A 16,340-nucleotide genomic window follows, 5' to 3' on the forward strand; every position below is an offset into this window, starting at 1 on the left:
CCAGGATAATATATTACATACAATAAAGAAAGGAAAGAAAACATACATTTCCTTTCAGACTATAAACTCCTTTAGGACAAAAACAGTCTTATTCATCTTTATATCTTCAGGGCTTAGCTTAGAACGTGTCTGTCTGATAACTGTCATTACACACTAGCTTCTCAACAGAAATTTGCTGAATGAGTTCCCCAAATGCTTCAGGCTGTTTTGTCTGGTGATTATAAAATGTATCATTTCCATGAATCTAATAGAGGGTTGAATTAAAACTAATGATGATTGTTAACTTCCCACTTAACTGGTTAATTGATGATTCAGGGTTCATCTTGAAATCACTGAATGTCTCATAGATACTTTGTAATCCCATATGCTTTTATCAGGTGAACACTCCAACAAAAACGTATGGAATGGGGAAAGGTCGCGCGGCAGATCTGAAGTATATTGAGGCTTGTGCCAGACGCATTGTGCAAAACTCACATGGGTATAAAATTGTGACTGAGAAAAGCACAGTTCCAGTGCGGGCAGCAGAAAGTATTCGCCGAATATTTGATGCAAACACAAAACCCAACTTGAATTTACAGGTATGATAAAAAGGAAGCACTAGAACCTGATTCTTATATAAATATTGACAACTTGTAGTTGCCTGTGGCTAATTCTAAGCTTAAAACTTTGCTTTGCATTGGGATTCTAGGTGCTGTCCAACCCTGAGTTCTTGGCAGAAGGAACAGCCATCAAGGACCTAAAGAACCCAGACAGAGTACTGATTGGAGGGGATGAAACCCCAGAGGGCCAGAGAGCTGTGCAGGCACTGTGTGCTGTGTATGAGCACTGGGTTCCCAGAGAAAAGATCCTCACCACTAATACTTGGTCTTCAGAACTTTCCAAACTGGTTGGTACATAGCATTCAACCCTCCATTAAATTTAAAGCTAAGGACTTATATCTCTTAAGCCTGATAAGCTACACAGGTACTCTCTTAATAATATTTAGAACATAATATTCCTGTCCATTATGAAATAATTATGAAATAAATTTCACAAGGGAAATCAAATATAAGGGTAAAAATATTCTGAAAAATTCTAAAGTAAAAAAATTATAAATTTTTAATAAAATGTGACATAAAATGGAGGATGCATTAAAATAGTAGTTTCTAATGGGGCTCCTGAGTGGCTCAGTTGGTTGAGTGTCCGGCTCTTGATTTCGGCTCAGGTCATGATTTCAGGGTCATGGGATCCAGCCCTGTGTCAGGCTCTGTGTGCAGGGGTAGTCTGCTTGATATTCTCTCTTTCTCCCTCTGCCCCTCCCCCCGCCCCAGTAGTTGCTTACTTTCTCTTTCTCTCTCTCAAATAAATAAATCTTTAAAAAGAAAATAGTTTTTAAAATCATTCTTTTGGGGATCCCTGGGTGGCTCAGCGGTTTAGCGCCTGCCTTCGGCCCAGGGCGTGATCCTGGAGTCCCAGGATTGAGTCCCACATCAGGCTCCCTGCGTGGAGCCTGCATCTCCCTCTGCCTATGTCTCTGCCTCTCTCTCTCTCTCTCTCTCTGACTCTCATGAATAAATAAATAAAATCTTAAAAAAAAAAAATACAATAGGGTAGCCCCGGTGGCGCAGCAGTTTAGTGCCGCCTGCAGCCCGGGGGTGTGATCCTGGAGACCCGGGATCGAGTCCCAAGTCTGGCTCCCTGCATGGAGCCTGCTTCTCTCTCTGCCTGTGTCTCTGCCTCTCTTTCACTCTCTCTGAATAAATAAATAAATAAATCTTAAAAAAAAAATACAATAAAATCACTCTATTTTTAATCCCATTCTTAATCATCTTTCTCATCTTTCTTCTCTAGTTTAAAATATTTTCCTTTACCAGCACATCCATAGCCTCCTGAAATTGAGTCCAGTAACTTATATCTCCTCAGTAATTTGTATCAATTCAGTGAATTACTATAGAGACATATAAAATTGCTATTTTAACACATCATGCCTTTCCTGTTTTTTTTCCCCAAAGGCAGCAAATGCTTTTCTTGCCCAGAGGATCAGCAGCATTAACTCCATAAGTGCCCTCTGTGAAGCAACAGGGGCTGATGTAGAAGAGGTGGCAACAGCCATTGGAATGGACCAGAGAATTGGAAATAAGTTTCTGAAAGCCAGTGTTGGTAAATTGAAATTTTTCTGTACATAAAGTAGGTTCATCAGTAGGTAGGTCTCTAACTTTAAGGAAGTCTTTATAACATGTAACCTTTAACTTATCAGGAACTTTCCAAGTGAAGCAGTAATTAAAGTTACGTAGTTTTAATAATTATTGATTGATTAGTAAGATAAATATAGTTCACTGTTTTAGGAGGATTAATTAGTATTTAGTTAGAACATTTAGGAAGAGTAAGTTCAGGAGACCACATAAGAAATAACTCAATACCTTACAAAGAGGAAAAAAAATTCCCCATCATTTGCTTTGCCTACTACATACGCTTTTGGAAATGTGGCCTTGGTGATATACAGTTGGTCCTCATTATTTGCCAGTTTTGTATGTATGAATAATTTTACTTGCTAAAATTTCTTTGTAACCCCAAAATCAATACTCATAGTACTTTCATGGTCATTTACAGACACAATTGAACAGCAAAAAATTTGAGCCACCCAACAGAGACATTCCCAGCAAAAGTTACGTAAGGCAGTGATTGTATTCTCTTGTTTCAGCTCCTATTCTGTAAACAAGTGGTCTACTTAGTGTCACATTTTTTACATTTTTGTACTTTTTCTTGGTAATGTCACTTTTTTAAATAGCCCTTTGGGTAATATATAGAATTGTTGAATCACTGTGTTGTATACCTGAAACTAATATAACACTATATGTTTACTGGAATTAAAATTAACATATATATATATAAATATATATTTATTTATTTAACAAATAAATAAATTTATATATATATGAAATATCCAACTTACAAAAAACATAAAATTTTTAAAAATGTAATAAAAATAAGCTGATAATGTATCAATTTGTTGGTGAAATGTGACCATTATAAGCTCAATAGGAACCTATTTCCCCTAGGAGCAATGCTTTAGTATTCAGTAATCCCATGTTTCTGGCACTTTTGCAGAATATAACTACTGGATAATAAAAATTGAGTGTATTTTTAGATATAAGTTAATAAGGTTGATGTCAGGGTAAATAGAGTTTTATAGATTGGGCCCTGGGCAGCTTGTCTTGTATTTCTGGGCCCTTATGCCGTATCCCAGTACTATTTTCCCTGGCCCTTTTCTATCTTTTTAGTATTTTCTTTAAGCTACCATTTAGTAAAAATAGCTACTGTTTCTTGAAGGCTTATTATCAGAGTTCTGAACTAGTACTTTATGTATCTCTTTTATTAATCCTTGTAGCCTGTTAAGAAGGTGCTGGTATCTCCTTAATAGAGATAATTGAGGTTTGGGAAATTTTTGCAACTTGCTCAGAGTCCTATAACTGCTGAGTGGCTAGGTGTTTCTGACTTCAAAGCCCCTGCCAATCCTCACTGTATATTGAATTTGCACTAGAACGAAGTGGGCAAACTATTGTCCTTGGGCCAAACCTGACTCATAGTTTGTTTTTATAAATAGTTTTATTGGAATACAGCCATGGCTATTTTAGTACATATTGTTTGACTGCTTTTGAGCTACAAAGGCAGAATTGAATAGTTGTGCCAGAGACTGTGTGGCCCACGAAAGCTAAAATATTTACAATTTGTCCCATAAAAGTTTACCAGCCCTGTGCTAAAATAAGAGATATGGGACAGTGATACTAGATGAATGAAAAATAAAATAGAAAATGTAGCCATAATAAAACAACTAGATTATCTGGGAATTATTTATAGAGTTGATTAGTTGCTTGCAGATTTCACACAATCTATAAACCCACTAAATTTCCAATATCCAAATTTTATTATTATTTTTTAGGATTTTATTTATTTGTTCATGAGAGAGAGAGAGAGAGGCAGAGACACAAGCAGAGGGAGAAGCAGGCTCCATGCAGGGAGCCTGATGTGGGACTTGATCCCTGGTCTTCAGGATCACACCCTGGGCTGAAGGCGGTGCTAAATCGCTATGCCACCTGGGCTGCCTGCAAATTTTATTATTAAAAATTTCTAGGTGTAGGGGTGCCTGGGTGGTTCAGTCGGTTAAGTGTCTGTTTTTGCCTCAGGTCATGATCCCGGGGTCCTAGGATTGAGCCCTGCATTGGGCTCCCTACTCACTGGAGAGTCTGCTTCTCCCTCTCCCTTTGCCCCTCCCTACTGCTGGTACACCCCCCTCTCTCCTTCTCAAATCAATCAATCAATCAATCAGTCAGTCATAAAAAAGAATCCTAGGGGCACCTGGATGGTTCAGTTGGTTAAGTGTTTGACCCTTGATTTCCACTCAGGTTTGATCTCAAGGTTGTGAGATCCACACTGGGCATGGGGCCTGCTTAAGATTCTCTCCCTCTCCTTCTGTCATTCCCACCCCTCCCCTCTCTCTTAAAAAAAAAAAAAAAAAAAAAAAAAGAGCCCCCAAAAATCCTAGCATGGGGCCGTCTGGCTGGCACAGTCAGTAGAGCATGTGACTCTTGATCTCAAGGTTGTGAGTTTGAGCCCCATGTATGGTATGGAGTTTACTTAGAAAAAAATTCTAGCACAGGCCCTTAAATTTAGTGTGACAGATTTGTCACATGAATCATTTGTGATTCTTTTTTTTTTTTTTTTAAGGATTTTATTTATCTATTCATGAAAGACACAAAGAGAGGCAGAGACATAGGCAGAGGGAGAAGCAGGCTCCCCACGGGGAGCCCGATGTGGGACTTGATCCCAGGATCCCAGAATCATGACCTGAGCTAAAGGCAGACACTCAGAAACTGAGCCACCCAGGTGCCCCCTCATTTGTGGTTTTTAAATGAAAATACTGTTACTTTTTTCTTCAGGTTTTGGCGGAAGCTGCTTTCAGAAGGATGTTCTGAATTTGGTTTATCTCTGTGAAGCTCTGAATTTGCCTGAAGTAGCTCGTTATTGGCAGCAGGTATTAATCTTTATAGTCAACAACTTTTGATTAATTTCTTTTTTTTTTTTTTTTTTGATTAATTTCTAATTAAAACCTGTCACCTTTTGTCTGTAAAATGTTTTTGAAAGGAATTATTTATTCCGGGAACTCAACTATTATTACATTCAATTTGTTTATTTTAGGTTTATTTGTTAGGCGTCTATGTTTTTAATTTGCCCTTTTTGCTAAAGAACTCTGATGAAAATTTCTGATAAGCCATATTTCTTCTAGTTCTATAACAAATTTGCTCTCAGAATAAAGCAGAACTGTTATTCTTTTTAGAGGGGGAGGAGCAGAGGGAGAGAAAATCTTAGCAGGCTCCACACTCAGCCCAGAGCCCCACATAGGGCTTGATATCACAACCCTGAGATCATGACCTGAGCTGAAATCAAGAGTCAGGTGCTTAACTGTGCTACCTAGACACCCCAAGAATTATTATGCTTAACTATAAATCTTTTTGGGCACCTGGATGGCACAGTTGGTTAAGTGTCCAACTCTTGGTTTGGTATTGAGCCCAGATCAGGCTCTGTGTTCACCATGGAATCTGCTTGAGATTCTCTCTCCCTCTCTCCCTCCACCCCACATCACCCCCCTGCACTTTGATGTGCTCTCTCCTTTTCTCTAAAATAAATGAAGAAATATTTTTTTTAAATTATAAATCTTTTCTATCTTTAAAAGCAGAAAATCAAAAAAATTAAAAAAGAAAAACAGAAAATCAAAATAAAGGAGGAATCTGTATTGTAATTCTTTCAAGTGGTTTGTGTGTGTTGATACTTGTTTTGTCCTTTTGAGATTTGCAGAGCTAAAATTAGAGACCCTTCCCAAATTGAAAATAGAGTTAATATTAATTGAGTGCTTTCTCTGCACCAGGCATTTTTTTAGGTACTTTGGGTATAGTATTTCATTTAGTCCTCATCACTAATATTGGCCTCCATTATAGGTAAAGAAACTGAACCTTAGAGATGTTAAATAATTTGTCCAAGATACCAGCCAGTATAAATATCTTCCTCAAAAATTTTCCTGCAAGTTTATAGTTTTTAGATTTCAGCAGTGGGTGAGAATATAAGGAAATGTACATTTTTAAGAAAAATGTATGATATAAAAGTTTGTTTCACTCAATCCAGCAAGATGACTTTATCTTCCTGTCGTCATGGCAAAAATGCAGATAAAGGCTTGGTTTTTCAACACTTGGAGCTTCTTTCCGCAGCTCTCAGACTTTAAAACAGCCCCTAAAAGTCAGAGCCTTGAAAAAAAAAGTAAAAGCCAGTCTCCTTCCTTACATTCATCTGGTCACTAATTTGAAGTCTTGTCTATACACTCTTAGGAGAGTAAAGGATTAGGTGATTGGAGACTTTTACTCTTATAATATTTATTTTAAAACTTTGCCAAGAAAAAAAAAAAAAAAACTTTGCCAAGGGAGGGGCACCTGTGTGGCTCTGTTGGTTAAGCTTCTGGCTCTTGATTTTGGCTCAGGTCATGATCTCAGGGTGGTGAGATTGTGTTGGACCTGCTTAAGGTTCTTCTGTCTCCCTCTCCATCTGACCATCCCTGCACGCTCCCTCTCAGAAACAACTTTGCCAAGGGTTAGTGATGTTCTGGTTCATCCAGAAGCAACTATAACTCTGTGCATTGTTCAAATGTTCTCTGTCCACTTTCTACTCACTGGTGAGGGGTGAGGGATAACATATGGGCGGGGGGGGGGGGGCTTTGGGATTTGATTGCTTGCAGCTTTGCTTCCACAGAGTTTGGAGAAGCTGGCTAAGGAGAACACTAAGTGCCTTTTTTAACCTCTAATGGGGTTGAAACTTAGTCGTGCTCTCACCATCCATTCCATTCCAGATTGATGAATGGAAAGTTAAGCCAAATGGAAATTTTCATGATGGCTTTAAGTGGTGGGGTGCTAATTCTTTTTTAAATCAATAGATACTAACAAGGTTGGTTAGTTTTTGCCTCCTGTTACTTTATGAAGTTGGTATTCATACAATAGTACTATAAAACTCTGAACAGTGTATGGCATAGGCTGCCCCTCTGCACTAATTGTACATCCAACATTGCATAATTGTATGTGTAATTTCAGGTTATAGATATGAATGACTACCAGAGAAGGAGATTTGCTTCCCGGATTATAGACAGTTTGTTTAATACAGTAACTGATAAGAAGATAGCTATTTTGGGATTTGCATTCAAAAAGGACACCGGTGATACAAGGTATCAATCAGTTCCTTAAAATATTTCAACCCCTTTGAGAGTGTTAACTCATCTTTTTTTGATTTTTTATGGTGGGTATGTGTATGGAAATATATACATATATATAGTATAAAGAATAAAAATAAACATCCATGTCCTCACAAGAAATAGAATCTTACCTCTATAAACCCCTAGGTATTAGAATATATGCCATTTGAAAGCTTAGCAATACTGATTTTTTTCCTTCAGAGAATCTTCTAGTATATATATCAGCAAATATTTGATGGATGAAGGTGCACATCTCCATATATATGATCCAAAAGTACCAAGGGAACAAATAGTTGTGGATCTTTCTCACCCAGGAGTTTCACAGGATGACCAAGGTAAAGCTGTGAGTTTCATGAATCACTGAGTATGGGCCCTAAGACTTGTTTGTTCACTAGAAACCTTTGGTTGTTTTGTCATTGTGTTTTCTTTTCTTTTTCTTTTTTTAATGAAATGCTACATTTTAAAAAAGTTTTAATCCCAGTATAGTTAACATACAGTATTATATTAGTTTCAGAATTACAATTTAGTAATTCAACAGTTCGATACATTATCTGGTGCTCATCATGATATTGCACTCTTAATCCCCATCACCTATTTTACCCATCCCTCACCTGCCTCCCCTCTAGTAACCATCAGTTTGTTCTCTATAGCCGAGAGTCTGTTTCTTAATCTCTCTCTTCTCTCTTTGTCCTTTGTTTTGTTTCTTAAATTCCACACATAAGTGAAATCATATAGTATTTGTATTTCTCTGACTGGCTTATTTCACTTAGCATTATACTCTTTAGCTCTATCTGTGTCATTGCAAATGGCAAGTTTTCATTCTTTTTTATGGCTGAATAATATTCCATATTGAATATATATAAATATATAAAACACATCTTTAACCATTCATCTATTGATAAATATTTGTGCTGATTCCATGGTGGTTCCATTTTTATCATTGGTAAAACCTCTTTTCAGCCTCATTTCTCTAAAATTAAACACTTCGACTTTGTTCCATCAACTTTGATTTGAAGTAGTTGTGTGCAGCTTAGTCTAATGATTTTTCCAACATATTTTAAAAAGCCCCAGAGGTTCCTAGGAGATGCTGCTAGGACAAGTTTTAGGTGCTCTAGGCCCCGACCTTTACTCTTATTCTCACTTCAATCATACCATTTCACTTCTGTTGGACCCTCAACTCTTCCTGCAATCCTAGTATTAAAGTGCATAATTTCCAATAACTCCTTTTTTATTGCCAGTTTCTTGTTGCTGTTGTTACAGTGTCCCGGCTTGTGACCATTTCTAAGGATCCATATGAAGCATGTGATGGTGCCCATGCTGTGGTTATTTGCACAGAATGGGACATGTTTAAGGTGAGGTGACAAAAGTAATATGAAAGAAAATTTATTGGGCAGCCTGGGTGGCTCAGTGGTTTAGTGCCACCTTCAGCCCGGGACATGATCCTGGGGACCCAGGATCGAGTCCTGCATTGGGCTCCCTGCATGGAGCCTGCTTCTCCCTCTGCCTATGTCTCTGCCTCTCTCTCTCTCTGTGTCTCTCATGAATAAATAAATAAAAAATCTTGAAAGAAAGAAAGAAAGAAAGAAAGAAAGAAAGAAAGAAAGAAAGAAAGAAAGAAAGAAAGAGAAAATTTATTTATTATTATTATTATTTTTTTTTTTTTAAAGATTTTATATAAGAGAGAGAAAGTGCATGCACATGGGCTGGGGGAAGGACAGAGGGAGAGGGAAAAGCTGGCTCTCCACTGAGCAGGGAGCCTGATGCAGGGGTTCAATCCCAGGGCCCTGGGATCATGACCAGAGCCGAAAGCAGATACCTAACTGACTGAGCCACCCAGCCACCCCTAAAGAAAATTTTAGAGTATTCTGGTATCAGTTGGGGTTGAGTATGTATGCATATATATGTTCTAATTGTGGTTTTGGTTCTGTCTTTATAGGAACTGGATTATGAACGCATTCATAAAAAAATGCTGAAGCCAGCCTTTATCTTTGATGGGCGACGTGTCCTGGATGGGCTCCATAATGAACTACAAACCATTGGCTTCCAGGTAATTATTAGGATCCTGGATTGGCTTTGTTTTGTTTGGTCATTTTTTTTGTAGTGGGTTTGACTTTTAGAATTTTCATGTTCCCTTCTTTAGCAATAACATAACTCAGGGGCACCATGTCAGTTCTCTGGGAAATCTCTATGTGATTTGTGTAATTACTTCATTCTCTCCTTAATTGTGATCTATAGATCATTCAGTATTGGTCTTCCTTATATACCTAGGAGTCAGCAGTTGCCTAATAAATAGGGATAGAATGTACCCTGCCTTACTCTATTTAAAGATCAAGTAAGAAGATATAAAACTTAGAAGAAAAGATTTTTCTTCCCAGAGCCACCCAGGCTGTTCTGTCAAACTGTCTGGACCACAGTGACCCAGGTCACTTATTCCTATATGAATGTTTTGAAAACTGCAAAATGCAGTAGAGTTGTTGTACAGGATCCTGTACCTTCTGAGTGCTCAGCACTGTCCTCGCACCTGAGAGGTCTGAGTGAAAAGTATGGGAACTTCAGTGGGAGTTGCCCTTTTTAATTCTAAGTAGACATGAGAATAGAGTTTGAGAGAGAATGTGATTTCCTTGGAATCTGGTCTGTAAGTTGCTCTCATCCATGTGCTGAGACAATGGAGGCATGTGAGCCTGTCTTCTGAGGGGATCTGGTGTTGGGAGTGGCAGGAGTAAGAGTGTCTAGACATTGCTAGGGAGAGTAGGAGTATACAATGACTCTAGAAAGATGAAAAATATGGAAGGAACCAAAGATCTTTCATAGCAACCAGACAACTTGAAACCCTCTTTTGCTTTTAAAAGGAAAAAAATACATTTTGTTTCTAAAATCTTTTTTCCCCCCCAGATTGAAACAATTGGAAAAAAGGTGTCTTCAAAGAGAATTCCGTATGCTCCTTCTGGAGAAATTCCAAAGTTTAGTCTTCAGGATCCACCAAACAAGAAACCCAGAGTATAGACATCTCCATTTTTATTTGTAATTTTTTTGGTACTTTAGGATAGCAGATATCTATCTGATATTAAGTGATAAATGAACCAAGTGTTTTTAAGGAAACAAAGCTATTTTTTTAATAATCAAATTTATACTAGCGGTATGGGAATTAGCATATCTGGTATTACGAATCTAGAATATTTTTTACATATTTTTATAATGTTGTTACCTCAGTGATTGGATGAGTGATAATCATGTTGGTTTTAATTGTGTCAATTTTTGTAAAACAAAAATTAAACCTCAAACACTTTTGATTATACAAAATGTTCATAGACAGCACTTTAATATCACGTCGTAAAGGAAAAGGCACTCTTCAGTTTTTCTGATCATTGGTTTATTTACTTGTCATTAAATCTGTATTTTAAACCATGAAATTGCTATTCTGAATACTGGGCTAAGCTGGCCAGCCTTTCTAAAAGTGTCCTGGAGACTTAGAGGCGTCTGGCTTAATTGGGTAACCTGTTTTCAAGCCTTTCTTGTCTCTCTGAACATGGAAGGAAGATGCAGTGGCAGGATGGGGCCTTGTGTGCTTTTCTCTCTTTTCTTTTTTGAATGTGCTTAAAACATTTTCCTATACTTCCATGTTACCAGTGACCCTGAAAGTTTGGTTTGAGTTAATGTTCCTTTGCTCCTTTTGTTTTAAGGAGCTGTGTTGTTGTTGTTTTAGCCCAAGATCATCACTGTTCATTTACAGTCAATCAAATAAGACTAAAAGGCAATTTTTTTAATCATGAAGAGTATATCAGTATTAGTCTAGTTTATTCTTCACTTCTCATTTTTTCTCACTGATCATTATTTTTTTTAGTGCAGGAGACAAAAATATCTGTTACCTTAATTTTGCATTTTATTTCTGTAACTCATTGAAGTTTCCTTTTAAATAAGAAAACCAATATAATCTCATGTATGAGCTTAAAGAAGTAGATTTTTAGAAATTATGTATGGCATAATTCTAAAATAAGAATTTCTGTATGTTTCCATATGCTCTTTTCTTATGTCTCTTATTATATTTTATTTTCTCTTGTGCTTTATCATTATTGAAATATGTCAGATGTCCATTTGTTGCTTGTACTATGCTGAGAATGTACAAATAAAGTTGAACAGATACATGTCTCATCCTTTAGGAATTTTGCAGTTCAGTACGAATGCAGAGACAAATATAAAGATGAGGACAGACATCTACAGATATCACATACATAAATAAAATATTCTGTATCAACAATTGCGTGAGAGTATTTTTTGTCACGGTGCAAGTAACAAATGAGTCATGACAGTCTGACATTAGACAGAAAAACATTACTCCTTAGTTTTGTAAGAAAAGGGTATTACATCATTCTTTCAAATGATGTCAGAAAGGGTGGGAATTTAGCAAATAGATCAGGTATTGACAAACCAAATCTCATGGGCTAAATCTGGCCAGCCCCCTGTAAGCTAAAAATAGTTTTTACATTTTTACAAGATTACATTTTAAATGGTTATGTAAGTCCCCAGTTTTGCCCGTTGGCCTGAAAAGCCTAAAATATTTGCTATCTGGCTTTTTAAGAAAACGTTTGCAGATCAGAGGGAAAAAAAACAAAACACCAGAAAGAGAAAAGCACCAGACGGATTCAACCTAAAATGATTCCTTACTCATAAGACCTTGAAGTGAGGGATCCCTGGGTGGCACAGCGGTTTGGCGCCTGCCTTTGGCCCAGGGTGCGATCCTGGAGACCCGGGATCGAATCCCATGTCGGGCTCCCTGCATGGAGCCTGCTTCTCCCTCTGCCTGTATCTCTGCCTCTCTCTCTCTCTCTCTCTCTCTCTCTCTCTCTCTGTGACTATCATGAATAAATAAATAAAATCTTAAAAAAAAAAAGACCTTGAAGTGAGAATGAGCTTATTAATTAGAATTTGCTTTATATTCCTGTTTGAAAATATTCTTGTATTCTGTTTAATAGTCTATCGAAGGGATTATAACCCAGAGGTTTCTTACAAAAGCAGAATCAGGCACTGAATTTAAGTTGCAGGATGCTTCAATGCCTAGGATTTATAAGTAAATAATTATGTGTAAAGTATAGTTATTGACTAAAAAGAAGGAAAGATGAGCTAAAGATAGCTCATAGAACCAGTATATTTTTCTCCCCATTACAAATGGGGAGAAAAAAAAAAACCCAGTAACTGGGCAAGTAACTTAGCAATTTGAGTCCTTTGTGTGAAAAGTTGCAAGAAGGTGGTTAGCCTTTTCTCCCCCTGCTAAGAAAATTAAAGCATCTCTGTGTGTTTTAAATGACATAAGGCTTCTATTTTTATTAGCTGGTATGTTTTTGACTGGGGCAATGAATACTGGTGAGATTATTAACTAGGATTTACAACTGAAAATAATATGGAGATAGCACCTGAGTGGCTCAGTCAGTTAAGCGTCCGACTCTTGATTTTGGCTCATTTCACGATCTCAGGGCTGTAGGATCAAACCCTGCATCAGGCTCCACGCTTGGGATCCTTCCTCTCCCTCTGCCCCTCTACCTTCCCTCTCTGAAAAAGAAGAAGGAGGAGGAGAAGAAGAAAGAAAATAATACAGGGACAAGGGTAAAAAAAACAAAACATTCAAATAGATATGAGGGTATATAGAAAAGTGAAATCTGACTCACAATGTGTTTTCCAGAATATGTCATTCCACTTAAGCTTTAAATCCTAATTGCACTACCTATTAGCATTTGATATCTTGGCTAAGTTACCTGAAAGCCTTGTTTTCCTCATCTGTAAACTAGAGATAATTCATCTCTAACACAAAGAAGTGTTACAGGGGATCCCTGGGTTCCACAGCGGTTTGGCGCCTGCCTTTGGCCCAGGGTGCGATCCTGGAGACCCGGGATCGAGTCCCACGTCGGGCTCCCAGTGCATGGAGCCTGCTTCTCCCTCTGCCTATGTCTCTGCCTCTCTCTCTCTCTCTCTCTGTGTGACTATCATAAATTTAAAAAATAAAAAAAATAAAAAAAGAAGTGTTACAAAGATTAAATGAGATCAATGTTTATACAAATATCTTACTGCACAGTGGCTGCAGGTGATGGACGTTGCCTTTAGCATAACAAGCTGGTCCCATTGAACCAGAACCACATGTAGGCTCTTGAATCACCAAAATGACGATAATTAACATAGCATTACAAAGCAAACTCTATGCCAAGCCCTTTAGGTGCATTTTCTTTCTTTCTTTTTTTTATTTTTTTTTAATTTTTTTATTCATGAGAGACACAGAGAGAGAGGCGGAGACACAGGCAGAAGGAGAAGCAGGCTCCATGCAGGGAGCTTGATATGCGGGACTCGATCCCTGGACTCCAGTACCACGCACTGGGCCGAAGGCAGGTGCTAAACCACTAAGCCATCCAGGGATCCCCAAGGTGCATTTTCTCATCTATTCTTCACTTAAGTCCTTTGAGAGAAGTTCTATTCCAATTTTCAGAGGAAGGCAGGAGGCTAGAGAGATTAATTTGCTCAAGGTCGCAACAATTTGGAAAAGAGCTTTTCCTGATGTTGAAAGCATCCTAATTTTATTTTTTTCATTTTTTAAATAATAAATTTATTTTTTGTTGGTGTTCAATTTGCCAACATATAGAATAACACTCAGTGCTCATCCCGTCAAGTGCCCCCTCAGTGCCCATCACCCATTCACCCCCACCCCCCGCCCTCCTCCCCTTCCACCACCCCTAGTTCGTTTCCCAGAGTTAGGAGTCTTCATGTTCTGTCTCCCTTTCTGGTATTTCCTACCCATTTCTTCTCCCTTCCCTTCTATTCCCTCCCTTTCACTATTATTTATATTCCCCAAATGAATGAGACCATAAAATGTTTGTCCTAATTTTAGAAGTATTATGAAAAGAGTGAGTACCTGTGGCCTTAGGCAGACTAGAGGAATAGCATCCCAAGGAAAGAATCAGAAGGTAGATAGGGTAAAAGAGCCTGAGCAGGGATGCCTGGGTGGCTCAGTGGATGAGCATCTGCCTTCGGCCCAGAGCATGATCCTGGAGTCCCAGGATCCAGTCCCACGTCGGGCTCCCTGCATGGAGCCTCCTTCTCCCTCTGCCTGTTGTCTCTGCCTCTCTCTCTCTCTCTCTCTCTCTCTCTCTCTCTCTCATAAATAAAATCTTTTTTAAAAAAGTCCAAGGAACAAAAAATTATAATAAATAAATAAATACATTAAAAAAGAAGAACCTGAGCAGCAGCTGAGAAGGATGTGAGTCCATGCCTTTCATCCTCTTGGAGACTCTCAACTTGCAGAAAGGAAAGCATTTGAGTTGGATCTTAATAGACATGATTTGGAAGGAAACCATGGGTAGAATTAACACATCAGGGGCAGAAGCAATGGAAGCGAAAAGATGGACACAGGAAAATTCAGACTGGGTTTAAGGAAGGCAAGTTGCCTTTTCTCTGGAGTTGAAAGAAGAGTGAAGAGGCAGAACTGGTCTGGAAGGTTAGACTAAGAACAGATTATAGGAACCCTTGAACTCCAAGGTGTTATGAGAACATTTAGTTGTCAAAATGGAGACACCAGTGGCTACACGACATTTGTGAATATACCTAATGCCACTCAGTTATGCACTTTAGAATGGTTAAAATGATAAAATGGAAACACTGAAGATTTTCTTTTTACAGTGTAGTCACTTTTTAACAAAAACTAGAGTGTGCAGCCCCAAACTAGTTATTACCATCTAGTTTATTCATATTCTGGCACTGTATTCAAGTTTTGGACCAAAACACAAGAAATACATTAGTGCCAGTCTTGCAAAAAATATTTATAAATGACCTTTAAAAATATTTATTTTTTTAAAGATTTTATTTATTCATGAGAGATAGACAGAGAGAGAGAGAGAGAGAGAGAGAGAGAGAGGCAGAGGGAGAAGCAGTCTCCATGCAGGGAGCCTGACACGGGACTCAATCCCGGGTCTCTGAGATCACGCCCTGGGCTGAAGTGGCACCTGGGTTGCCCACGATTTATTTATTTATTTGAGAGAGAGAGAGAGAGAGAGAGCACAGGTGAGCTGGGGGAGGGGCAGGAGAGAAGCAGACTCCCCGCTCAGTGAGGAGCTTGACACCAAGCTCGATGGTGACCCTGAGGTCAGAACCTGAGCTGAAATCAAGAGTCAGATGCTCAACTGACTGAGCCACCCAGACACCCCTATAAATAACCTTTAAACTTCACAGGATAATTTGGATACAGTGACCTCTTGCTTCCTTCTGTCCTTTTTCTGAATGCAGACAGATAAAAGAGTGCTCATTGTAGATCTGCATTTTACAATATGCCACTACTACCATGGGAGATTAATTTTAGTTGAATATACATTTTTTTCTTGTTAGGAATTTATTTTAAAGGTGTTAGAATAAACATTTACAAATGATATTTGTTAGTACATATACTTGGTTGCTCTAACAGAGACCAAAAATTATAGTGTCTTAAACAGAACTGAAATACATTTCTCTCTCATATAAAAGTCCACATAGGTGGTCCAGGGCTGGTTAGAGCACCTTCACAGATAGAGAGGTCGAGGCTTCATCACCTGGTTGCTCTGCCATCCTTGACGCAACTCTCCTATCTCAATATCCAAGATGGCTGCTCCAGCCCCAAGGTCATGTTCTCATCCTCACCAGCAGGGAGGAGGGGAGAGAAGGAAAGGATGACCCCCCTTTAAGAACTTATTTATTTATGTATTTATTTATGTATTTATGTATTTATTATATTGTATTTATTCATGAGAGACATACACAGAGAGAGAGAGACAACGGCAGAGGGAGAAGCAGGCCCCACGAGGGGAGCCCAGTGTGGGACTCGATCCCGGGACTCCAGGATCACACTCTGAGCCGAAGGCAGATGCTCAACCTCTAAGTCACCCAGGCGTCCCTAGGAACACATTTAGAAGTAGCACAAATCACCACCGTTTGCATACTGTTGGTCAAAACTTAGCCACAGGTTCACAACTATCTCCAACAGAGTCTGGGAAATATAATTTTTAGCAGGACAACCAACTATGTGCCAGCTAAAAATTCTATCATCGTAGGAAGGTTATAGTAATTG

At 38.4% G+C, this 16,340-nt stretch overlaps 1 protein-coding gene across 1 annotated transcript in view; it reads left to right on the forward strand.

The window, feature by feature from the left end:
• UGDH (UDP-glucose 6-dehydrogenase) overlaps nt 1–11,522 on the forward strand; it is a 29,001-nt gene extending 17,479 nt beyond the window's left edge. The window contains exons 4-12 of the mRNA XM_025437019.3: nt 378–578; nt 689–886; nt 1,992–2,139; nt 4,917–5,011; nt 7,110–7,240; nt 7,469–7,602; nt 8,528–8,619; nt 9,204–9,314; nt 10,160–11,522. Coding sequence (XP_025292804.1) covers nt 378–578; nt 689–886; nt 1,992–2,139; nt 4,917–5,011; nt 7,110–7,240; nt 7,469–7,602; nt 8,528–8,619; nt 9,204–9,314; nt 10,160–10,270 — 1,221 coding nt within the window. The 3' untranslated portion in view covers nt 10,271–11,522. The remainder of the gene's footprint in view (nt 1–377; nt 579–688; nt 887–1,991; nt 2,140–4,916; nt 5,012–7,109; nt 7,241–7,468; nt 7,603–8,527; nt 8,620–9,203; nt 9,315–10,159) is intronic.
• Nucleotides 11,523–16,340: the final 4,818 nt, after the last annotated feature.

The sequence above is a fragment of the Canis lupus genome, chromosome 3 (assembly GCF_003254725.2).
Source record: "Canis lupus dingo isolate Sandy chromosome 3, ASM325472v2, whole genome shotgun sequence".
Lineage (NCBI taxonomy): Eukaryota > Metazoa > Chordata > Mammalia > Carnivora > Canidae > Canis > Canis lupus.